General features: G+C 39.4%; 1 protein-coding gene across 1 annotated transcript in view; it reads left to right on the top strand.

Annotated features, from left to right (window-relative positions):
* The window catches only part of LOC129377498 (protein shisa-6), an 87,595-nt gene that overhangs the window by 12,973 nt on the left and 48,383 nt on the right, over window positions 1-26,239 (top strand). Inside the window, 1 exon segment of the mRNA XM_055057489.1 lies at window positions 1,782-1,883. Coding sequence (XP_054913464.1) covers window positions 1,782-1,883 — 102 coding nt within the window.

The following is a 26,239-nucleotide window of genomic DNA, read 5'->3' as shown; positions in this document are numbered from 1 at the left end:
TTGTGCTTCTGATGTCCTCAACGCCGAAAGATCGTCGACTTTGATTTTATTTCTAACAGTAGCTTTCACTCTGACTAGTAAACAATCAGAGCTTTGATTGGCCATTTCTGGTCACCAGCCAAACTCCCAATGTGTCTCAAGCCAATCATGAAAACCCCCTTGTCTCCGAGTGGGAGGTATTTAAAACACTCGGACCAATGGGCAATCCTGTACATAATAAAAATGTTTTCCTGTGTAATTTGTTACTTATATATATATATATATATATATATTATATATATATATATATATATATATATATATATATATATATATATATATATATATATATATATGTCATGGTAACGACCTGCATGAGTGTTCAGGAAGCCAAATTACGAGAGCATTCTGCTCTAAAACTATAAAACTATAAAAACGTCATCTTCAATTTGTGAAAGATTTCTGGCTTAATGAGCTTAGTGACTTATTGATGAGGGTCGTCTGGATGGAGCATGAACTTTAGGACGTATTCAGCTTCCATCTGTTGGAAAACTAACCCTAAGACAAAAAATACAACCTCATTGAAGTCGACCTACAGAATCCAACTGATTAAAATGAAACTACCCTTTTTAAGGAGAAGGGCTTTGGGGAGAGCCTGAGTACCGTGACCATGCTCACCCCTTTGCTTTTGCTTTTGCTTTCGTTCGTTGCTCCTCGTGTGTAGAGCCCGTAAGATGGTATTCAGCTTAAAGTATTTGTTTGGATGAATGGATGAATGGAAGGAATGCCAAAAGTCACATGTCACACATACGTTACACTACAACAAAATAATGTTGCTTTTGCCAGTTGCTAGCAATTTACATTTGTGACTGTGTGTTGAGATTTGAAGCATTTGTCCCAATGTAACCAAGAAAACTAAGAAATAATTGTGAAACCAGACCTGAGAGCACGGGCCGCCCACAGTGTCAAGTTTGCCCCCCTCACCTCCAGGACTGGAAGTTGTTTGTTGTTTTTACCTGAAAGTGGCCCACTCTCTGTTATTCCTATATCGATTTGATACACTAGTGGCTTCCGCACTTCCCATATCTGTGCCTCCTGTCACTTTTTTCCAGCAGTTAAACCTATTTAATTTGTTTTTTAACACGTGTAACGTGTTTTTTCGAGCCGCTGGGTTTACGCCTGTGCAGCAGCAAAGGAGGCCTGCTGCTGCTGCTCTGCAGGGTTGCTCCGGTGTGTTAGAATCATTGCAGCAAACCAGCAAAACGCTAAAAACTTCACACAGTTCCCAAACTAATGGACTGATTTGAGTAAAGCTGTTTGATGCAGGTAATGTTAGCTAAATGATGACTAGCGAGCTAATACCAATACAGCTCCTTAAGCTGAACAAGTAGCCTACTGGTGTTGATGTCTATGTTCAAAAGTGAGTAGTATTTGTTACATTCAATTGAGTAACTTTTTTTGGAAAAGAAGTTTTACTGCACTGTACCTTTTTTCTTTTACTTGAGTTATATTATTGCTATCTACATAGCAGTAATTCACTCATTTTCATTCATTTTGCCCCCATTTAAGCTCATCTGGAGCCCGGGTTTCAGTGCTTTGCTAACCCTTCTCAGTTTGATTATGACCTTGGAAGAAACAACAAAAACAAACAAAGCATGGCTTTGGCTCAATTAAAAACCCACGTTTAATGGTCAGAATACTAACAAAACCTTTGTCTCTCTCTCTCTCTCTGCATTCATGTGTGCGTGCGTGTGTGTCCACCTGAATGAATCAACATGCTGATGTGGTGCCCGCGCCACCAGGTCTCCACTACGGGAAAGAGAGCATCCGGAGCAGCGGCGGCGGCGACCTTCACAACTTCATCTCCTCTGGCTTTGTGACGCTCGGTCGAGGCCACCAGAAAGGTAGAGCGCCACCTTTTCTCCGCATTTCCTTCTCTCTTCCTCACGCAGGCGACCTCCTCTCTCATCCACGCCGACACGCCACGCTGCATACACCCCGCTGAATGCTAATTCCCACCCTCTAATGTTCCACTTGCAACACTAGTGATCAACAACAAGACACTCGATGAAGGTGAAATGTTTTCAGATTCAATTTCCCTCCCCGGGTAATTCACATGGACTCCTGCCTCTGCATTTTTGCAATTAAGTACAAGCTCGCGCGCGCCAGCCTCCACTGGTGGGTGACGCAGGGGCGGAGAAGGTGACTTCCAACTCATACACAGTCATGACCACATGCCATTAGTTGGGGGTGTTGCAGGGGGCAAAGTTTTCCCATGGGTAAAACACTAATTAGTATGCAGCTAAGACGTTGTGATTTATTCCGTTTAATTTTTTATTTATTTTTTGTTCCGCTAAACCAGATGCAGTTCACGGGAGCACACAAACCCTCCTTTCACCTGATTACATCTTTTTGAATATTTAATTGAACGCTTGTTCTGCTGCATTGTAAATGACTGCTCTAGTGACAAGTTTACATAATTTAAATAGAATTTGATTTCCGCTGCTGTGTGCCTACAGCTTGCTGGTTTCCAGTTCGTCGTCCTGACCTGCTGTAGCCTTGATATCCACTTGGTTTGATTTCATGCCTTGTTTTGGACGCCACGCGTCGCGGGGTTTGTCTTCAACTACTTCAAACTGCGTGGGGTGTTGGTGGGGTGAGAAGTTTCTCCCATGTCCTTAACAAATTAGCTGTTACTTCTTTAGCTTTCTACTTCGTCTGATTTTATCCCCAGGGGTTGCTCTTCTTCTTCTTCTTCTTCTTTTTCTTCTTCTTTTTCTTCTACAGCGTTTACTGTCAGTTTACATACTTGGTGTATTACCGCCATCAACTGAATGGAGATGTAATTCTGAAATTCACTGTATCCTATATCTTCAAAAACCTTTAAAATCCGTACTATATACATACTTATACACTTACACACACATACATACTAAATCCTCCAGGTGTTGCTCTGTTTCACAATCTTGTGCAGCTAGATTTGAAGAAAAAAATGATTAAAACAAAAACAGACGCTGAAACCCCCCCTTCTCCCATCTCCCTGCAAGAGATGAGTCATGTGGCAAAAAGTTATTAGGGTTTTATGAATCTTGCAAATTTTACAGTCCCTAATTTGTTTAAGTAGATTTCCGCTTTTGTGCAAACATGACAACATTGGGCCTCCCACACGGCTGGCAGTGAACTCCCTGTGACAGTATGGGGTGTGCTTTAGCTTTCAGCATCTGTGCTGGTAATTCTGCAGTAATTTTGTGCTTTTCCTCGCAGCAGCCTGCTTCTGATTACTGTTGTACAAAAACAAATGGCAGATTGTGAGATTGGGATGGCGTGCTGATGCTAAAACACCCTTCCCTCCTCTAAAAAAAAATATAAATAAATAAAAACAGAACAGAAAAGAGAAATAAGTAAAGCACATGGAATCTTTAAACAGTTTTCTCTTTTGGCAGCATCTCTGTTTGGCTTTGCGGCGCCCGGAGGCAGGTGTTACTGCAGACTGAATCCCTAAAATCAATGAAGCTCTGTTGTGAAATTTCGCTTGGATATTGTTGCCTCTCGGAATTATCTTCAGCATCTTCACCACTGTACAATAACTCCGGGGGCAACAGAACGAAATGAGCAGTTTCTGCTAATGCCTCCCCCGCTCTCCGTCGCTCCCGCAAGCCGCTTCTTTTTCTCATCTACAAATGCAGATTGGTTTCTTCTATATCCACAAATGTGTTGCTGTGCTGTCCTCCTGCTGCATTGTCGAGGCAGCCAGCACACAGCAGGGGAAACAAGTATTGAGCAAATGAGTGTATTTCTAAGTAATTACTTACTAACCTAAGCTGTACAAAGTAAAGTGGGATTACACAGGTTACGCGTTGCAGAATCACCTTTTTAACGCAATTTCACAACATCTCCTGTATGGAGAAACTAGTCACATGGATTTCTCAGGTGGATTTTTTTCCCCATAAAAATCTTAAATGCTCTTAGCTTGTTCTGTTTCCTTCAAGATTTTCACATCAATTCAAAACCAGTTGACTGAGCTCTTCCAGCAGAATTTCTTTCTATCTCTGAAACCTAATAAGAGTTTTTATGGCTGTTTTTATTCAACATAAAAGCCTAATAAGAGTTTTTATGTTGAATGTTTACATTCTTATTAAGAATATCTTGTTGTTTTTCTCAATTGAACTCTTGGTTGTGTTATGGGAAGACTGCCGGTATACCATAAAGTGAACGACAGCCCTATACCATGATGAAACCAACTCCAGATTTCCATATTAGTATTAGTATTAGTAAATTTGTTTTAATTCAATTGAACTGTATTTTCCCAGAATTTCACTGGTTTATCCTTGTGTTCCAAAGTAATCTTTTAATGAGTCAAAATATGCTTTTTCTTCACTGGTGGAGTCTTGCGCAGCATTGATATCATAAAAAAAACAATAAATATTTTGATTATTCTTTTGACTCCTTTGTCAGTAATTTTGTGAGGAGGACACGGTTGTGTCTGGTTTATGACAAATTAATAGTTTTTTGTCTTTTTTTAAACAGTCCTCATTTGAACATTTGGAAGTTAACAAATGTTTCTATAATGAATGGCATCAGAATGCTTTGGGTCAATGGCTTTGTTTGGTTGGTTTGTTTTACCCATTATGAGATGCTTCTTATCCGATAAACCTTGAAATAGGTCCATTATTGGGAGTAAACCAATAATGGATAAGAAGCAGAGTTTTTCTTTCAAGTCGACAGTTTTTTCATTCTTTTTTGAAGTTTCTTTACCTTCATATAACACCTGTTCCCAATGTCCTTCCACTTTAAAAAAAAAAAGAAAAAAACATAAGCTAAGTTATGGACTTTTTTTGTCAGGATCACTTGACTTGTTGCCACCTTTTGGTGTGGATTTGACCTAAAACAGCTTTAAGAGAAATAGATTTATTTGTAAAAAGAAATTCTTCCAGGGACCTGCTAATGCTGTGACCTGCTCCGTTTTTTGTTTTTTGTTTTATCTCAACTTTGTTCGTCGTTACAGCCGTGTGTGCGGCTGATGTGAACTCTGATGAGTCACATTAAAGTTCGCAGCGTGTGAACACTCCGTCTGAATTACAGTCATACAGAGTTTCATTATTTTTTGATGAGGTTTGCTCAGCTTAGTTTAATTTGGCTAAAGACAACAAGGCAGGAGAGAGAATAAAAGAGAATACACATTCAGGGCTGTCAGTAGTAAAAATAAATCCAGTAACAGATGTTAGTGTTTTTCACTGGATCTCTATGATTTTTTTTTTAAACAAACAAAAAAAAAACCAACTTTTTTTTACAATGACTGAACCAGGTTCAGGAGTCGTGATTATGGTCCTCTGGCGTAGATAAGCTCGCCGTCTGTTATTGTGCCTAATTATACACACAGTAGGTTTTTGATTGTTAATTATGGCAAGTTTTGCCTGTTCTTTACAAAGCCGTTCCCATTGGGGAGCAGGCCGGGAGTGGCGGGAGAGTTCAGAGGGTGTCGGTGCAGCTGGATGCTTCACATCTGTGTGGCAGAGTACATCACAGCTACACGCTAAATAAGATCAGCCGCAGGCTCAAGGGGGAACTCACATAATTGGTTTTCCATATTTTCTCAAAACATTTTTTTCCTCTCTGCCACCCCTCACCTTTGCTGGTTTTGGTTTCAGGTCTTCATTAGACAGGTTTTCATCTTTCATTTGATTTTTTTTTTCTTTGCATATAATTAAAATGAGTTGATTTACATTTTGCCAGTTTACAAATATATTGTTTTATGGTGAAAAAAGTCAAATTAATATTGTGACTTATAGGTCTAAAATGTTGGCAAGATTATTAGTCTTAGTTCTTAATTTGTGATGTTTCACATGTATTGCTTACCTCCACAAATCTTTTTTTTTTCTTCTTCTTTTTGTCAAGTATAGACTTACAGCTTTTAAAAAAACTCAGGGCTCTCAGCAGGAAAATAAGTCCAGGATTTGCTACATGAGCTGTTAACACAAACCTAAGATGACCAGTTCCATATAATTCAACCTTTTATTTTAATGGATAGAAGCTCTCTCGCTATTAGAATGTCTTTTATTCTGAATTACCTCACCTTATGGGCTTCAATCTTATGTACTTTGCATATTTTTCCACATCACAAACTGTAACTGTGTTTTATTAGTGTCATGGTTTGAAGATGCTTTTATTCTTTAAAAGACTTTAGGCTGAGATGAAGGATAATAATACTAAACATATAAATCAAAGCTGCTGTGCTCTAGTCTAGTTCAAAGCATGTTAAGGTGTTAGAAAGTGTGTAATCCTGTGAGGGATGTGTGTGTGTGTGGTTTTCGCAAAGCATTAATTGTGTTAGCAGACCAGATGGATCCACAATTATTTAGCAAAATGACTCCAATCCTTTACAATGAAAGTAGTTTTTTTCCCCTTATGTATGCAAATTGTAATAAGAGGAGACATTTGTCTCTGTTCGCCACGCTCTTCGCCTTTTGTCATGTTCCATTTATGTTGGAAATCAGAATGAATGGCGAAACACAGATATTCCCATTTTTTTCAATACATCCATGAACAAATGATAGTTAAATTGGGCCAATTATTATTAGCAAACAAGCCATTTTTTTTTATAAAACACATGTGTGCGACTAATTTATAACATAGAAATGGTCAGAGGGGCATTTTAATGATTTAGTACAGCTAATGAGGAGCCTTAGCAATTTTGGATTAAGGCCAGGGTTTGCAAAGTAACAGAATTTTCCAGACATGTTTTAATTAAAAACTTGGAATATGGGTGCTGTGGTGGCACAGGGGCAAAGCACAACCCAGGTATTGAGTCCTTAGTCCTCGTGGTGGTGGTGGCAGGTTCAATTCCCGGCCTGGCGACATTTGCCGCTAGAGCCAACGAAAGAAATATCTACTCTACTACAAAATAAATGTTTTAGCTTCCAAAGCAGGATCTTGTGTTTTTTTGTTTTTGTTTTTTTATAACAGAAATCTAATCAACAAATGGACCAACACAGACAGAAATTAATGCTTACATGAAATCCATTTTTAGGGAAGTTAAGAGTTTCCAATAAAATGTGCATGTCAAATTTTTTTATAAAATCTGAGACATATTAAGAAATATTAAGAACCAATATAGTTATGTCATTTAACTTATTTCCATTCTTTAGATTTTATTTAGTTTTTTATCTGTGGATCATTCTTAGTCACTGAAGGTTTGGAAACTTTACTTCTAACCTCATAGTTTACTGTCAGAAAAAAAAGAAAGTGATTGTGAGTTTTGGGCAACAACAGAGTGGATTTATGAAATAAAAAATGTTCCAGTTTAATTTTGATTGTTGTTTTAAAGGTTGCATTGACGTATTTGTTTTGGTGTTGTTTTTTTTTCGTTTCCTAATCTGTGACTCTGCATGCAATCCTACTCAGCAGAGCATCTGCCGTTTCCTGAACAATTATGATAACGAGAGTAAGGCTGTTTATTGCAGTGCGGCCCGAGAAGGCTCGGATTTATAGTGGCTTGTTAAAGTATTACAATTAAATACAGATCATTTATTTAGCACTAATTTGCAACAAATATCATTGTGAGACACTTTACAAGGCACACAGGTCCCATTTATATTCAGTCATGTAGGGGCAAACTCCTCCTCGACTTTTTCTACATTACAGCCTCACACAGCTATTTAATCCTGGGCTTCAGTGTTAGAGAATAACACAAATTGTTCATAATCAGAGAACATTTTGTCAAATAGACATTTGGCATTCCTATTTAGAAACAGCTTTTTCTGAAACTGCAACTGCAAGTCCTTTAAGATGTTTTGTAGGATGAAGATTTTTGTCAATTTCTCTTTGTAAAAAAAGCTCCAACTCAGTCAAATTGGATAGAACATCAAATTTCAACTCTTACCACAGATTCTCAATTGGCTTATGTGTGTCCTTTGACTGAGCTACTCTAACAGCACATTGATTGACCTAAACCAATCAAATTTACCTCTCTCTGTATATTGATGGCTGTTTTCCAATGAAAGGTGAACCAGTTTCACGTCGTCTGCATCCTCGAGCAGGTTTTATTCAAGGACCGCTCTATAGTTAGCTCCACCCATCTTTACATCAACTCTAACCAGCTGTCTTAAGAAGACAAGCGCCCCCTAACATCCAGGTGGTTTCACTACATGTTCATGCAATGCTTCCACCATGAAAACGCCCTGTTTTTCTGGGGGGGGGGATTTTTTGTATATCCATTAAGATTTCGGTGTATGGATGCAACATGAGTAAAATGTAAGAATTTTTGAATGGATTTTTTTTGGCTGTGTGTTGTTACAAGTGGTCTGGTCTCCATCTTCCACCTACATGAACTCAGGGTCTTATCTTGACACACATAAGTGTTTTCTCTCTGGCACCCTCCAGACTTATTAGCTAATTGTGTTCCATAGTTCCAAAAACAACAACAACAAAAAACAACCCATTAAGTTTTAAAAGTTTAATTTCTTCTACACATCTAAGGGTTTTCCCTGGGTGACAGAGTTTTACTTGTGCTAAACTTTATTTAGCATGCACAGCTGCTAACCTTGCTCCCGTCCCCACGGCCATCTGTCCAGATCGATGCACTGCCTCACACATTCCTTTGTTTCTGCGTATTCTCTTGTCCTCTTGTCCAAAATTAGGAGGCAGCGAGGTGGAGGCTTCTGTCAAACTGAGCCAAACTAATGAGCTTGCTCACTGATCTGTTGTCTGCGTGCCCGTGTGTGTGCGTGTGTGTCTATGTGTGTGCCGCTGTCAGATGGGACCGCACTGTTACACCGCCTTGGGTGCGAAAACTGCAGAACTCAGTTTGAAGCGTCAGAGATGCCAGAAATTGTATAAAAGTTCACTAGGAACATAATCTCAGAAGATAGATAAGAAGGGAGCCGGAGCAACTTTGCTTCCTCTGTGTGTGTGTGTGTGTGTGTGTGTGTGTGTGTGTGTGTGTGTGTGTGTGTGGTGTGTGTGTGTGGGTGTGTGTGCGTGTGTGTGTGTGTGTATGTGTGTGTGTGTGTGTGTGTGTGGGTGTGTGTGTGTGTGTGTGTGTGCTGGCAGCGGTGATGCAACGGCGCAATACATCATCGCTTCCAGCAAACGCGGCCTGATCGCCGGTTTATATTAATTGTTCTTGTCACGGCAGAGCTGCAGCGTGGGTTTCCACTGGCTCCCAGTCGCCCGGCCAAAACACGAATCTGTAAAGCGCCATCACCCTGGCGCTCAGAAAAAAAGGTGCGGCGTCCGGACCGAGGATCCCCGACTTTGGGGCGGCTGGATTACAATTGCGACACCTTGATTGACTTGAATTTTCAGCGTTGGACTGAAGATTGACAGCCCGTATGCAAATTTGATTGCATAATATAAATATGCAGCTTGCAAGCTGTTATTGGTTGAACGCGTCAGTTTTAATTATTTTCCAATATGTCACTCTTGTTGGTATAAAACACAGCTGAGCCGTAGAAACCGGAGGAAGTGATTACTCCAGACAAAGCCTCCATTCTTGACTTAGCATGTGCAATACTTCATTACCTTGCTAAGCCCAACTTTTAATTCTGCCCTGTGGAGGAAGTCAAATTGGTTTTTATGGCAGGCAATTACTTCTTTTTTCTTTCTTTTTTTTTTATGAATATAATGTGCCTGGGATGGCAGAATTGGAGATGTAGGAGCGGCATTAGCGAGGGATGTTATCACAGAACTTTTATTTACAATGTAATTTTGAGAAATTAGGGAGTGCAGGAGGTGCTAATTGGTGTTTTTATGTAGCAAGTTGTTCTGCAAAACAACACATTACTAAAAGAAGACAGATTCAGGCCTGGTTTTTATGTACACTTCAGAAAAGACAGCTTCCCCCCACCCCCTCCTGACTGACATTAAATAAGACAAACTTTTCCTGTTTCCGGCATTACAAAAATATTTCTACTTGCTGAAAAGTTTTTCACAAGAGTTTGCTGGAATATTTCGGTCCATCCTTCCTGACTGGGATTTTTGACAGCCACTCCAAAAATACTCACTTTTTGCTGCCACTTATGGCAGCATGTTTAGGGTCAGTGTCCATTTCAAAGACCCGTTTGTGCTTCTGTATTTCCACATAGTGTTCAGTCCTCATGATTCCATCAGTTTTTGGAAGTGCACCACTTTGCGAACCTTAAATCTTGGGGCAGTTGGAATTGACTTCCCTTTCAAACTTCCCACCTTACAAATCTTTACATTTTTGTTTCATCACACAAATGGATGTCTCCCCAAAATGTAACGTTTTCGACCCTTAAGTGCATTTGCAAACTGTAATCTGACTTTTTTTAATCCACACAACCCCAGACATCTGGGAAACCAAATACATTTTTACGTAATTTGCCCGTTCAGTAACACATAGACTCTAATTATTGAAAATGATTATTAATAAAAACTCTTACCAAAGTGGAAAATTGAGATGTTGACTCAGACGATTTTTGTTTATTTGCTTTTAAAAGCCCAATTTCTCTGATACGTCAAGTTGGAAAGGAGAAAGACCAATCGGAGGTCAGCTGTTAAACACCAACTATCCCTCCCAATACAAAAGCACAACGGCATTCAATGTCTGACAAAATTTCTTACCGACATCTTGTGTTTTATTAACTTTCTATTATAACACGATATTTAAAAGTTGTTAATCTTCCCAATAGGAAGTCGTGGTTGTTTTTGAAGGATAGTGATAGGCTGCAATATTAACTTTTTTAACCTTTCAGACCAAAAGGAGCGCAGGCGATCCAGCCTTACAGCACCGTAATTTTGCCACAGTCTGAAAAATTCCAACCATTTCTGAAATCAGGTTATTATGGTAATTTCGCTCTGAGCAGGGAGTGAAAGTAATCTTAGGAGCGACTCTTTTAGTAGACGGTAAATTGTGAAAATAACTTGCAAATTCCAGTTGTTATGGATAAATGAACAAATATATTTACTCACAGGATGTTTAAAGAACTGCGTACAATTAAAATAAGCAAAAATATCCAGGTGGACATTTGAAACTTAGGTCATAAAGGGTTAAACAACATGGGGGGGAGACTCATGTTTGTAAAGACCCAGCTATGTGTTGTTCGTCTTTGCCACACTGAACCCTGCAAATTCTCAAACAGTTGGTTGGGTTCTCCCATGGTGGCTTCATTTGCATACAGTTGTTTGAACAGATGAACGTAGCACCTTCAGGCATCTGAAAATTGTAGCCAAGGATGAGCCAGTATTGAAACAGCGCACAGTTCTCTTCCCGATGTCTTGTCTGATTCGTCTTCATTTTTCCAGGATATCACACAGGGAAACTGCGTGCTTAAGCTTGTGTCTTTTTGTACGTTGTATTAGCTGTAGATAACAGAACAGCTGCTGCCTGCTAATTCTCCTCTTTTTGTCAACCATTAGTCAGAAAATTCAGTGCTAAAGAGAGAGAGACAGTCATTTCCTGGTTTTTGAACAAATCAAATGCCATGAAACAAGAAGCCCATGGGCAGCATCATCCTTTCCTGTTCATGTAATCAACACCCACCCTTCATGATCAAAGCATCCGCCCAGGAAAGTCTTTGACAGTGTATTTTTCTTTGAAGGAGGAGAAACAACTAGAGCTGAAGTGGTTCACCTGTGACCACAAATCATCAAACAAGAGACGGAGGAAGAGATTTCTGATGGAGCGCTCACATGTCCAGGCCAATCAGATATGGGTGGTGTCACTCCGTCAGCAGACATAATGATGCAGTGGGCCAAGGTTAGGGTAATGTCATGTTTTCCACAAGTAGCAATTAAGCAATCATGGACTCTGTTACTTTTAAACCGACCTTGAATAGTTTGACTAAGACATGTGAAGTTGTACAGAGAAGAACTACAGTCTACAGCTTAGACTCAAGCAAAACTTTGCAAACTTAAGAAAAGAAATGATTCAGATCTGAGTGAGAATAGTGCTCTAAATACAAAACTAACTCAAAACGTAGGTCTGGGACTTAAGTCCCTTAAAAATGAGTTTCTTGTGTCAATGGGTGAATGCAAGTCAGTAAACTTACAGAAGGGCATAAAAATCTCTGGCTCTGATTGTAACATTGCACATTATATGTTTTGGTTGTTTGCAGTCATTCTTAATGATATACACCAATGTAAGGAGTCTATTGAGGTTTCCATTAGATCTGTTTGCATCAAGCAATATCTTGGAGTAAGTGAACAAAGTTCTCACCTCCAACCCATATTCTGCAGTTAAATTATGGAGTTGGTTTATTAATTATTGTTGAATGGGTCAACAAAAGGTTGACATGTATTGCAGCATCTTGATGACCAAGATTTTCTGCATTAAATAATCTTTGAAGAGTTAAAAAAAAATTCTTTACTTTATCCTGACGTCTTTATATCTCAATATTAAGCTTGCATCATTCTAGGGACAATGATAGTCCTTCACATTAAAAGCACTTCCTGCTTGATTCATTTTACAAATCTTACATTAACACATGCTCTTCCCATTTCTATTAGTTTTTCTATTGCTCATCAGTTTTAAAAATGATCTACGATAGTTGACAATATAGTGCCAACATGAACCTAAAGGGAAAATGTTGCTTTCAGCCACCGGAGAAGTGAGACCAGGTCTGGATTTGTCAGTTTCTTTAGATTGACCGTTGGCAGAAATCAACATTCTTCTAAAGTTAGTGCTGAGATGTGTTTTACTAAAATGTTGACTTCTGTGTGGCATGTGTTGGGTTCAGCCAAGAGTGGATTTTCTCCATGTACTCCAAATTCGATGGATGTTGGATTGAGGTGTACATTTAGGTGTGAATGGGTGTTTGTCTCGTGTCCTCAGTGGTTGCATAGTCCGGCTTCATTTCTGACAAAGACAGAAAAAGAGAAAAATCACTTTATTGGTCAACTTTTAAATAGCCTTGTGAAATATGTATTAGTTTGAGTGAACGCTCTATTTCCTGTTGTTGACAAATCACATAGAATGCAGTATCATTTATTTTCAGGGAATGCTGTATTGACAGGCATATTAATTCATCAACATCAAATTGTATCGACAATGTGGTTTCTGATTTAAGACTCCTGCGATATTTCACATTAAAGCTCGCAGAGTCTCGTTCCTAAACTGAAGCTGCAGGTGTACAGAAATGCCCTAAAATAATTTAGCATTTTCCCCCACTTATCATTCAGACAGAGATTATATGCAGGATGATTTTATTTAACTTTTCTGCAGAAATGCATCACTAACATTGTCCTGCTCAGACTTCTGCTCAAAACTCTCTTCTTAATTTTCTTATAAAGTCTCTTCAGTTAAACAAGAAAAAGTCTGAGGACTCTCACTGCCATTTAGAAGTCGAGAAAAAAAAAATCTTTACAAACTGAAATGTGCATCAAAGGCTGGTTGAATTTGGTCACCATGTGGATCACTCCTTCATTTGTAATTTGATTTTTGGAGCTGCATCATTTTAAGTTAAAACTCCCTCCTTATAGGGCTTAGAATGAGGCAGCCAAGCAAGCTGCACTGCCATCTATGATTGACGATCATTTAAAGGCTGCAGTAAAGAGACTGTTATCCATGCTACAGTTATACGTAGCGTTGTCAAACTTAACAAGTTACTCCGAAGTAAATAAATTACGGAGGCTGTTTTTTTGTATTCTGTGAGCTTGCAGGTTTTAATGGAAGTTCATTTTGCTTCCATATCATCTGCCCTCAAAACTTTAAGAGTTTCATTTCAATATGATGAGGAGGGATAAAAAAGAAAAAAGGAGTATAGCTGTAGGCATCTTACATGGGAAACGAGCTCTCGTAATGTGGTCGAGCCCTATGGTGCTTTATTTCTGTTTAATTTTGTAATACAGGCCTAAAATATATAATCATGTGCCTATATTGCAAAATTATCTAATTTAGAAACTTTTTGTGCACTATGTAAACTGCTTTTTCCCCCTTTTGAACAAGCACTAATATTGAAAAAACTTATGCTGCTACTTTTCTAACTTCCTGTAGCAGTTAATTGTGCTGCACTTCTAGCTGGTGCTTAACTGTTGAGTTGAGATTCTGCTTCAGGTGTTATTTTGTAAACCTCTGAAGGATTTAAAAAAAAAAATCAGAATTGAAGCATTCTGAGTTAAATTTCTGTACATTTTTGAATAATTTTAAATTTTTAAACCCTAAAGTGTTATGTTATATCATCTTCAATGACAGTAGCAAGCAGATGGGGCGAAGCACAAACCTGAACCGCTGATTGTTTGTCATAAGGGAATCGGGTTTATTGGATGGATCGTTAAATCAACAACTGCGGGTCTGTTCGAATGTTCCTCCTCCACGGTCTTACCCTGTGAGAAATAACCAATGCACTTGTCAAAACTTTTCTGAGCATCTGTGCTGATTTTCCAGAAAAAAAAGACTTGCCAAATGAAGCACGTTTTCAGTTTTTTTTAAAAATCTGCTTACGCAGTGCATCGTTAATGAGCAACTATAAATGGCATCTCTGTAAGTCATTAATTAAACTGTTAATGGTATTTATTCTACATGCAAACTGCCTTTTGTGTTTTGTTAACTTTTTGTAGGAAGATTCACCCTCAGCCAACCGAACATGTGTGTTGGAGCAAAACATATAGGCCAGTGTTCAATGGGGACCAGGAGTTCACAAAAAAAGTAAAGAACTTGCAGTATTAAATTTTAAACTGAAGTTAAGTAAAACTAAAGCTTGCTCTGTTCAACCAAACTGACTGCGCAAGCTGAGTTAGACAGTGTAGCATTTTATTTTTAGACAACTTTTGAGGATAGGAGGAGCTAATAAATACAATTGCCATACATTATGATTTTTTTTTATTTGAACAAACGAGGCATTTAAAAGAAATATACAACCTATCTATAAACTAATAATAAACCTGCTGATACACACTCCAATCTTCACTCTCTAGAATTTTGCACACTCCTCATGGTCTTCTGGATTCAATTCTCACCTTTATTGATTAGATTTGAAAAAAAAATTTTATGTGGGAATGTTTCCGAGGAATCTTAACTTGCTCAACTAATGCATCCTGATGTCTGTTTAGAGCACCAAAACGTGTCAACTATCAAATGATGTGTGAATGGCTACACACTTTGTGTTCGTGCAACAACATCACAGTCCATAAATAATCAGATTTCTGAAGTCTATTGGTCTATTGATCCACCCTTCAATGTGCGGCTCAGTTTTCTGACTAGACTAGATTTGGCGTCAACTGATTCTCCCTCTTGATCACTCCAGATCCTGGAGGAACAGACTCAAAATGAAAACAGTATTTTTAGCAAAGTAAGTACCCATGAGTAGGTCTCACTGAGGTTTATTGCTGAGGTCTGACATAAATAATTCACCGTGTGAGACTAAATACCTTTTGCTGATTTCCCAAGAAAGCTTGGTCTTGGAGTTGACGGATTTGAGTCTGACATCTGGAAGTAAGAGAAACGTCTCTGACAGACTCTTAATATGTAAATATCAGTGTTGTAAAGTAGCCTGTTGGAACAATGAAACAACACATTTCATGGTCCAATTTCAATATGATTGGTTTTTATGCTAAACAAACAAAGCAATGCAAAATCATATCTATGTGCCTGGTCTCAGTAATCTGTGGAAAGTTTGTGATTCCCCAAACTCTCTCTCGTTGCTTGGCTTTTGTTATTGACAATGATAATTAGTCATCAGTGTCATGCAGCTCTGCTGTGTTGTCCCAAGGAATGGTCTTTGACACAAAAATACACCTGGAAATGTAGGAAATTATTTACATCACAACCCATGTCAGTTTATATAAGATAACATAGATAAATGCATTTGAATAAAAATCTTTTCAAACAAAGTTATTCCACAATCAGCCTTTGGAAATGTTAAACTAACCATGTTAGATGTTAAATGAAGTTGTTGGATGAAAACGAGAACTACTCTTTCTCCCCCAACTCACACCCACTCTCCAACTCAGCCGTATGACGAAGCCCACATCAATTCTTCTCACATGTTTGGAGAAAAAACCCAACTATCTGTTAAATCAGTGCCAGTTTTTCTCTTCTGTTGCCCAAAGGTCATTCATTGTCATTATTTGAATTGCATACCACAGAATGCCCTAAAGGAGCTGCTGATAGCACAACCATTCTATAGATTACAGTTCTATTCTCTGACAGCTGAAGCACGACTTCAAGGGTTTTACAGCTTGCTTTAACCAGAGCAACTTCTCTTACTGGCCTCGCTGATATAAATTTCTGTTAGAGTGCTTTGAAAAAGCTAGCCCGCACTTCAGGGAGCAATCTTTACCCCCGAATCTGTTTTCCATGGCTTATAATGCTGCTCGAGTGTCCTGTGTGAGTTTTTGATTGACAGCGCTCGCCATACTGGGGGGAGGCATTAGGGCTCATACAAATTGATGGTCAGGTTCTGGGGAGGTGGCACGGCTGACCTGCTGGCTAAGCACTCTTACAGAATAACCAATAAGAAAGTGTTAATAAGGTCCAGGAGAGCAGAGCCTGGGCCGTGGCACTCATTAGCAGAGAGAAGGAGGGAACGGAAGAATTATTGTATTCACGAGGTGGGGGAAATGACCGGGCATCTTTGCCTCATGCCTCATCTCATCTCCCACGCGCCTTCCCTTGAATATTGAGGAGTGTTTAAAACAAGGACAGGGTTGAATAATTGTAGCTATCGTTCAAAAGAGCAGTGTTTCCTTGTCCTTTTCCATTAGGGGCTCACTGGGTATTTCTAGGTGTCCTGTGTTAGATCTCTGTTATAAAATTCGCTTTGAAGAGGAAGTCACTGCATGGAAGAAAGTCGCTTGCTGAGCCTTTCACTTTGGTCTGCTTTATGGCCTCTAAAAGCCAAATCTGAGGACATATCCTCCAGCAGGATTTTCTCTCAAGGACCAGTTAGGGAAAGACGAGGGACTTTCAAAACAATAGTCGCGTTACACAAATAATACATGAATAAATACCGAAAGTTCTGTGACTTGTAAAAGTTGTAGATGTTTCGGGAAGAATTTTCTCAAAATATCAGATGGAAAAGGTTTATTCTAGACTTGCAACTGTACAGTATTTTGAATTTTTTAGCATGATTGTCTGAATCAGGATTTATCCTTTTTGCCAGTTCTTGTCAATGTCAGTGAAATGTTTCATTAAAGTTACTCAAAGGACCTTATTTTAGGACCTTATTAAGGTTGTAATGATTAAAGCTGAAGGACAATTTTCACATTTATTCAAGGGTTTGACTGAGGAACTGTCTTCTGGTAGACATCCATAGATATGCACGTTGGATTGCATATACATCTGTGGGGGCCTTCCAGTCAATTCTAGGTTGTCTAACAAATCGGTTTTCCACACTGTGCAGTATCTGAGTGATTTTATATGCAGCCAATGGTGGGCTAATTATTTGGTTTAAGGTCCCACAAGAACCCTAAATTCATTCTTCAGACGCGTACAGGTGTGCACAACTTCCTATGTTTATGACTATTAGGGAATAATAAAAATCGGCTGTTATTTTATCTTTATTTACTCAACTCAAACCCCCGTGTTCATTTAGTGGAAACTGAGATAATAGCTCTCATTGGCTTTTACCGAATTAACGCTTTTCCAAGCACCTTGTAGCTGTTGAAATTACCACCAGAGAACAAATATGTTGAGGTCAGTGAATGGCAAAACTCCCCAGATTTCCTGGCGAGACCCTTGGGAGTCCTGAGGAACAATAGCACTCAGATAGCAGTCAATTACGGTGATGTGAGATGTGGCGGCAGACAGAGAAAATGACAGCTGGAAGACGGCTCTCTTATCATTGTCCTTCTGTTGGGGCCACTTTAGAGCAAGTGAAGCTATTTGTCTGGCAATGTGCTATCCTGGAGGAGAAAAGAAAGACGGCTTTTATCTCCTAAGGAATAGATGAGGGAAGAAAGAATAATAATAACAATAAAAAAAACACCTCAAAAAGAAAATAGCAGACTTAAAAAGTCTAATTAATTCAAGAGAATTTGTTTGCCGAGCATGTCACCCAAGCAGATAGTTTGGTGGGTCGATGGGCAGACAGTGCTGCTGTGACGTTTGCTTGGGCACAGCAACATTGTCTTAATGCACCGCATCAATCAAGACGCTGCCCGCTGCACAGCATGGCAACTCTTATCGGCGCTCGTTAAAGTAAGCACAGATATTTTATGCATCTGTTGGAATGCAAGGACTTTTTTATGCTAATTTTCCTCCTTCCAAATCGACATTCATCATTTTTGATCAGCAGGGTTCTATACACAAATAAAGCACCAGATCGGGCTGAAATTAGTCATGTGCTGAAGCGTCACGCCAGTAGATTGTTTTGTTTGCTCAAGCTTACTTATCAAGGTCAGGAGTTTCATTGTTGTTTAATGTCACTGCATTGAACTATCTTCCAGCTGAAGGGAAGAATGGTAGCATGTAGCTATGCCAGTAGAAAGTAGGGCCGGTTTGGCATTCTCGTTGTATGCTAACATCGTTTCTCTTGTGTTGTGTTTGGTCCTTGTCCCGAAAAAGCAGACAATAGAAGTGCAATGTTGGGAATAGTTTAGAGTTTCTATGCCCAATATTACCTAAACACTCAAGCAGAGTTGTTGTTTTTGTACATTGACAGTGATATGGCACTTTTCCTAACATTGTGAAGCCCAGGCGGAAACACATGTCTAGGAAACCTTTTATCTGTTTTGGGAACCTGGAGAAAGTGTTGCTAAACAGTTTTGTGTGATCTGGCAATCCTGCAGGAATTAGTGGCTCAGTAATACTGAGCCACCTTTCAGGTGAAAGTCATCCAATGATAAAATACCATAAGTATATGGTGTTTTCTTAGGTGAAGGTGTAGGTTTTCTATAGAAATACTAGAACTGTGTTAGGTTACACTAGATAAAGCAGAGGAAAACAAGGATCCTTCTGGTACCTTGTGTAGCATCTCATTATAAAAGTTTTCAACAATAGAAATCATACTCATTCAGTTTTTAAATAACGTCAAGAATCCTTGATAAATTTTGGTTCTGCATGGTCTCGAAGAAGTTCAAGAACATTTGCAAATCCTTGTGAAGGTGTTTTCTTTTCTTCAGGTACTCGCTGGCATGTTAGCTTACCTTGCTTGTCAACCATTTACAGGGAAGTGAGACCGTGCAACGAACAAGCATGTTGAGAAAATGGACACATTTTTGTACATTGATACCATGACTACTTTATCATCCTTCAAACTAAACTCTCTACAAAGTCTGGAAATCAAGTTTTTTTCTTGTACTCCAACTCTTCTCCTGGTAGCAATCTCTGGATGAAATTAACTTTTAGCACCTTTAATTCCTTCCACTTCCTTCATCGCCATCGTAACCTTCACTTGGGAAAATCCATAATAAAAGTGACTCGAAAACGCTGTTAAATGCTCTGCTCAGAAATCAAATGAACTTGTGAACTTTTAGCCTGAATATCAATCCCCTTGGACGGTTTGCCTCCTTCGTGCACATTTTCTTGCTGATGAAAGGATGGCTGTAGCGGTTGAAATTTGTTTCGGCCCTTTGAATTTCAAGCCTTTTCACACAGAGCATTTTTCCTCCTTTTTTCTGCGTAAGTGATGGGATTTGAATCCAGTGTGTCCCTTTAATTGATTTTCTTTTCTTTCTTTTTTTTTTTTTTTGTTATGACCGAATGTGAGCAGTGAGCACCCTCTCTCATTAAACACAAGACAGCAGATCTGAGAGTTGCTAATCCGTTGCTAAAAGGACAGCGTTGAGGCTTTGAACGAAAAAAAGTATTTTCTTTTTTTATCTTCCAGCCACCCCTATTTAAAATGCCTTTAAGTCACATCTACGCATTTAATTTACACAGCTGCAGCTGCTTGGATTCCTGTTCTCCCGAAATACCTTTAACCTGTGGTTCTCAGCTGGTGTCGCTCCCCACAAACTGAGAATTCAACTGAGAGACCATAAAGACGGCTAAGCCCGACACAAGGGAGGGAGACGTCTTAGACACACCACTGAAATACCTAACAGAGAAAGATTTAGCGACAAAAATAGCTGACCTTTGCCTACAATCGTGTTGAAAAGCTTGACATTGCCCTCTGAAAAGCTGTGTCCTTCACAGAGATGCCTCGAGTGATAGAAGGATGAGACATGAAAAGTATTTCGCCCAGAGCAATTTCCCAAGTACTTCTAGACCAACCTGGTGAAGCACTGATCATGGCGCTGGTATGTTGACCTCGATCGGCTCTATGCTAGCTCCCTACAGCAAAAAAACAAGTCACACACTCATCTGTAATCTATTATTCATTACGAGGAGGCAGAGACAGAGAGGCAGATAACTTGGTTGCATCTTCCGCCGTCCGCCCCCACCCGCTGATCGCTATTGTCCAGAGGCCATTGTGTGGGGAAAACAAATGGAATGATTGCCTTTTGTTGTACAAGAGAAGGGGAGACTTCGTATTCTGTGCAGAGTCTGAACGTAGACTCGCCATTCAGAGCACAAGAGTTATGGCTGGCGGTTGCATCGTGCAAATACCGATGCACGGGAGGGATCAAATAAAAATTTATCTGCTCTGGGTTGGCATCCATCTCAAAATCCATTTGAGCTGATGAAAAATTGAAAAGGCAAAAGGAGAGTGTGTGTCTCTAATACGCCGCTAATTTGCACCGTCGTTCCTTCTAGATTCCTCTCATTGATGTTTTTTAGTTTTTTTCTGTTCAAGACGAACTCCAAAATGTGTTTGTTGTTACCCTGCTGGGACAGAGGAAGAGATTTTTTTTTAATGTCGATTTCATCTCTGAAGTTAATACAAGCACATTTTCAATGCTTTATTCTTAAGTGGAAGTGAGCGCAAAACTAGGACAGCGTGGACACCCAGCATACCCAACCCTGTGAGTTGATGACAGTCTGTTTTCAGTTTTTTGCTTACATTAATAACCTCTGTGTGCACAAGAACTTATTCCTATAAAAACCCAGACACGTCAAGATCCAGCAGCTCAGCTACCAATGCAGAGGCTGATAAATGAGTCTTGTTTCCGTGGTAATAAGTAATCATTATCAATTTGCATTGGGCAATTGTTTACTGCACACCTAAACAATTTGCTAATTTCGCATTCACAGACGATAAACCATTACGGGGCACCCTTTTCTTGTTGCTCTGGGTGAATAATAGAATCCAGTCTGGAACTTTAAACGTGCCGTTTCATTATCTCTGCTACATATTTAGTAGGAATGCCGACACGCCGTGCCTCGCCTTAACCACCTCACGCTGTTTTTTTTTTTTTTTTTTTTTATGCAACACGTCGGCTCAACGATGAGGGATTAATGCCCTGTTGAGTTTGTCGTGAAGTACTAATTTTAAGCAAAAACACACGCACACACACACGATACGCGGGAGACTTGACATGCTGAGCGGAGCTCTGTGGGCCGATGAAGGCTCTTCAGGACCAGGTAGTTAAAGAGAGAGAGAGAGAGAGAGAGAGAGAGAGAGAGAAAGCACGGTCATGTCTACATCTCATAGCTGTCACTTACTCCATTCCCCCACTGCACATTACGGCACACCATTCCCCGGCCCTCTCCTCCACCAGCATGGCAAATTGCCTCCACCTTGTCGCCATGGCAGGTTCTGTGAACTAGGTGGGCGCTTGAATTACCGCCGATAGACGCTACAGGTATTCAATCTGCTAGTTCAGACTGTGAGGGTAATGGACAAGGGGAGGGGAGAGGGTGTGCAGAGGTATTATAATTGAAAGGCCCCTTCTCCAGCGATAAATAATGAAGTTTCCCTAGAGGCCATTAAGGGTGAGGGAAAGAGTGTGTCATATTGAGGAGGGTGTTCTCACACACATGGAGTGTGCCTGTTAACCCCCCACTGAGTGAGGCACTGAGGGAATATGATGCGGGTGTGAAACATGCCGCATCAGGAGATGCGGCATGTGACCCCCGCCCCACAGGAGAGGTGGGGCGGGGGTCACTCTCACAGCTTCATTACGCATCGACCGGAACAGGTCCATACATGGTGTAACGCTGATGAAATCTCAGGTATCACTTGCTGACTCTTCAAGTCCTGATGCCGATAAAAGAACTTGTAGAGGCATTGTGTTTTCTACAAGTGGTGTGACAAAATCTCGTGATATTAAAACATAATATTTCTCGTTGAGGTAAATGCCATCTTGTGAGTTCTCTCTAGTTGCTGTCACTACGTGTTTGCCTGAATAGAAGATCCCCCAAATACACTTAAATCATTTTTTTAGCAGCATTTTGTGTTTCCAGTTGGAACTATAAATGCAACAGAGCCAGACAAGACACAAAAAATGTGTAAACAGTGTGCAAGTTATTTAAATGCAAAAAGAGGTAGAAAGCATTGCTTTACATAGCAACCACTACGTAAAGATATGTAACAATCATAACCCACTGTATCAATAGTAACTGGGAAATATTGTACAGCAGACCATGCAAAGTGAAAGAAATGTTCCAAGGTCTGAGGAGATGAAAACAAATCGGAAAATGAAATGTTGTTTTTAATTTGTGGCAGAATCTATAAAAATGCAAAAAGTCTATCTTAAAAAATAAATTTGACCTTTCAACTTTTCTTAAAAGTAATATTAAAATTGCGTTTCATCTTGTTTCATGAGTTTTAGGTTTTGTTACTCTCCTGTGTTCAGGTTTTTGGCCAAATCTGAATTTGTAGCTCCAGGTGTAACAGATAAATTTATTTGTCATGTAAATTGTCAAACAGAAGCTTAAGTCCACTCATGATGGCGACAGATCGATTAATTTTGGCCTTCTCATGATTTAAGTCATACTTGTTCCAGCCAGTAATATTGAACGAACGACAGCATCTTGACAACACTTATTATTATTTTAGCAACATCCTGGTTTAACTCTGACTGGATATCTGAGCATTCGTCTTGATGGAATTGGTAGAATTTGTTATAAGCTGGTTGGTTACCTTGTACAAACCCAGTTCAGACATTTTCAGGGTTGCTGACATTTGAACTTTCCAAAAACTGCCTGTTAGCCTGCCTTCTCCTTTCTAAAACTGGTTTTGATGCATGTTTATCCTGTTGGAACATCCAAGTAATCTGGTCTACAGTAGACAGTTTTAAGCTCTCGTCATTTGACACAAATGATGAGAGAGACGGGACAAAGTTTGTACTGATTATCTTGATGATGGAAGCTACTCCACACCTCGCTGACACTAAAAAGCGACATGGAATGGTAGTAGGCAGCTGATTGGCTCAAGAAGCATATTCCTTAACCTCCAGACAGAAATTGTTAAATATATTGGCATGAAACAAAAGAACTAGATTGAGCAGAAATAAGTCGTCCATGTTCAACAATTACAAGCTTGCCGGCTGTGTGAATTTGCATGTAGCTGTTTTGTTTCCCTCCCTGTTGCTCGGCTTCCTCTGAAAAGATGTCTTATCTGCTGTCAAAACCGGTCGCACACGTCTAACAATGTAGTGACAGTTGTGCAGACATATTGTAGTTTTGTAGCTTGTTCTGCATAGTGTTAATGTGGCATTAAAAGAATGGCATTATAATAATAATAATAATTAAAAAACTGATAACAGACAAACTGTCTGAAGGTGGGGAAGAGCTCAGATGTGCCAAGCGGAAAACACATCCTGTGAAGGAAAATTGTTTATCGACACAAGCGCACGAAAACACAACGTTTGACAAAAGGCAGTCTGCTATCTTGAATATATGTCAATTTGTGACATATATTAAATATTCAGTCCTTGATATTATATTCAGGGTAAGTCATATTGTTCACCAGGTGTGCAAGAATTACTTTCACATTCAGCCCACACAAACTCCAACTGAGTGCTCATATTTATCCACTTTGAAACTCTGAGCTGAATTCACACTCCACGCATAGAGCATTTTATTCCCAATCAAAATTTGAGCAGTCGACTCTTCCAAACAAATGATAAATCTGCACAAAGGATTTTATGAGTCATTTAGTCCATGAATGGCATCAAACACGTCGTGTTTGTGGTTGTGGTTCTCTCTCCTCCCATAAACTGTATTCTAATAAGGCAGCATATGCAATGCTCTCCTTCCCACATTATTCACCAAAAATCTTCAAACGCAGGCTCAGAGAAGAAAACCTCATATTAAATATATTATTTCACAAATGTAACAAACAGACGGGAAAAGCTAATTCTTGCAGATTGAATTATGACCTAGAAATACCCTTATGGTAACAGACGTGTGCGTGAATAGCAAACCACTTAATCTTCCACTCAAACAACAACAACAAAAAATGTATAGAGGATCTTTGCTTGAATTTAACAATAAGCAAAATGCATATTTGACGTCATAAATAAGGAGGGCAAATATATCATGGTTTTTAATATTATCCAGGTTTTGCTTCAATATTTCTAAAATAAGCTAAAAGTATAATTTAGGATGCGATAACACTATAGAAAGACTCATAAATGTGATTGGTAAAAACAGTGGTATGGTGAGTTTGGTTAATAAGTGAGACATAACGTAGACTGATCTCTCAGCATTCATTCTTGTGCGAAAAGCAAACAAGAAAACAATACACTGTAAGTAATTTTATTGTCTGGAAGATGTTTTTTGTTATGTACAAGGTGAAGAATCTTTACACTCAACCCTCTTATTGTGAAGATTTGCCAAACATTATGCACTAAACCCACCATGTTTTCTCAAGACCAGTCAAAACCACAGCTGAAAATCCCTATTTCTGGTGCAACTCCGTGTTAAACGACTGGCTGCAAATGCAATGGAACAACTACAATCTTATTTTTACAACCAGTCTTTGACTAGTTTAGTCTTTTGGGTGGTCTTCTTCTCCTTAGACTTGACTTTGGTCTCAGCTTTCTCAGGATTTTGTCTTGGTCTTGACTAGTTCTTGGGTTAATTAGCCTTGAATACAACACTAGTAAATTAAATCTAAAGCAATATTCCCAAGATTTAAAAAAAAAATAGCAATTAAACATTTTGTCCCTAGTCTGTAAAGCCTTAAAGGCTTCATTCCACATAAGAACATAGTTTATTGTTGCTAAAATGGTTTGCACTAAGTACAATTTGCTACAGTAAAAACAATCTTCAGTTCAAACATTGGTTGGTTGTTTCTCACACTAATTAACACACCCATTTGATTGTGTTATGTGCAACACCGATCATGTGATCATTTGTATCATACATTAAAAATGTCCAAGTCCATCTATTTTCTGAACTTCCATTTGCAAAAATGCAAATTCTCCTTTTAGTTTACATTGCATCTTGGAGTTGTTTTAAAGGGTGAATGTAAAGCATAAGTATCTTCAGTATTTTTAATAATTTAGATTCAATTTCAAAACAAGGGGGGAAGAAACTGCAACCGTCTTGATTTGTGTACCTATGAATCTGTAGAGTACACACTGCTTTGTTGCAAAGCAGGCAAACTTAGTTTTCTGTTCAGTCAAAAGTCGCTGCCTGCCGTACGTCCAGATTGAAAGCTGGCCACCTTCAAATCAGCAAAAAATTAGCCACATGCCGCAGCATCTGACAGATACGAGTGTTTCAGTCCTCCCTCCAACCGAGTGCTGGAGTTTTCTGTGTCTTAATTACCTCACATTTGGCACAGTGAGCTGCAGCGCTACCGGGGGCCACGGGGAGTTAGGGACTCAGCCGAGACGCGCAGACAGCGGTTGGTGACAGAAGCCAAGGGAGGATGCAGCAGAGAAAAGGCTCCCAGCTATCATGCCTGGGATGACAGAAGTTGCGGTGGAGGGGGCCCCGAGATCCCCGAGGAGAAGCGAGAAGAAAGAGGAAGAGCTCGCTTTAGGGAGAAATCCCCTCAGGCGCATATGGTGGGATTGAAACATCCATATGCCATCTTGAAAGAGAAGATATTGAGTGTGTCAACACTCTCAGTCACTTGTTCTTTCCGCTTTGGAGATGCCATGTACTGTCTGGTTCCTTTCATTTTGCACGCAAATCAAAACCCTTGAAGGAATGCTGATGGCGGTAAAAGGATGATAAGGGTGTTACAAGAAGAAAAACTAAGAGAAACACTCAAATTATAGTGGAGCCACAGTGTTGTTTCATCAGACTCTGCTTGTTTAAGAGAGACTAGCAGCGACACAGGAAAAGTTAAATGAGTTAGTGTTGTTACATGAGCGAAGTGTACTCAAGCTTAAATTTGTGCTCGCACTTGAAGGTTCTCTCCTCAAATCTCTAAGACCCATTTTGTGCAAAAGCTTCCAAAAAAGAACAAGGTAAGCTTCTGACAAGATGTTATGAAACATCAAAGTTGCAATATTTTGTGGAGTTCAACAGTAAATCATGTAATGCTCTGTCATGTTGACATCATTTAATCATTTTTTATAA

The sequence above is a fragment of the Poeciliopsis prolifica genome, unplaced genomic scaffold, assembly GCF_027474105.1.
Source record: "Poeciliopsis prolifica strain line A6 unplaced genomic scaffold, Auburn_PproV2 SCAFFOLD048, whole genome shotgun sequence".
NCBI classification, from domain to species: domain Eukaryota; kingdom Metazoa; phylum Chordata; class Actinopteri; order Cyprinodontiformes; family Poeciliidae; genus Poeciliopsis; species Poeciliopsis prolifica.
Note: the sequence above shows the minus strand (reverse complement) of the source record. Positions and strands in the feature narration are given on the sequence as shown.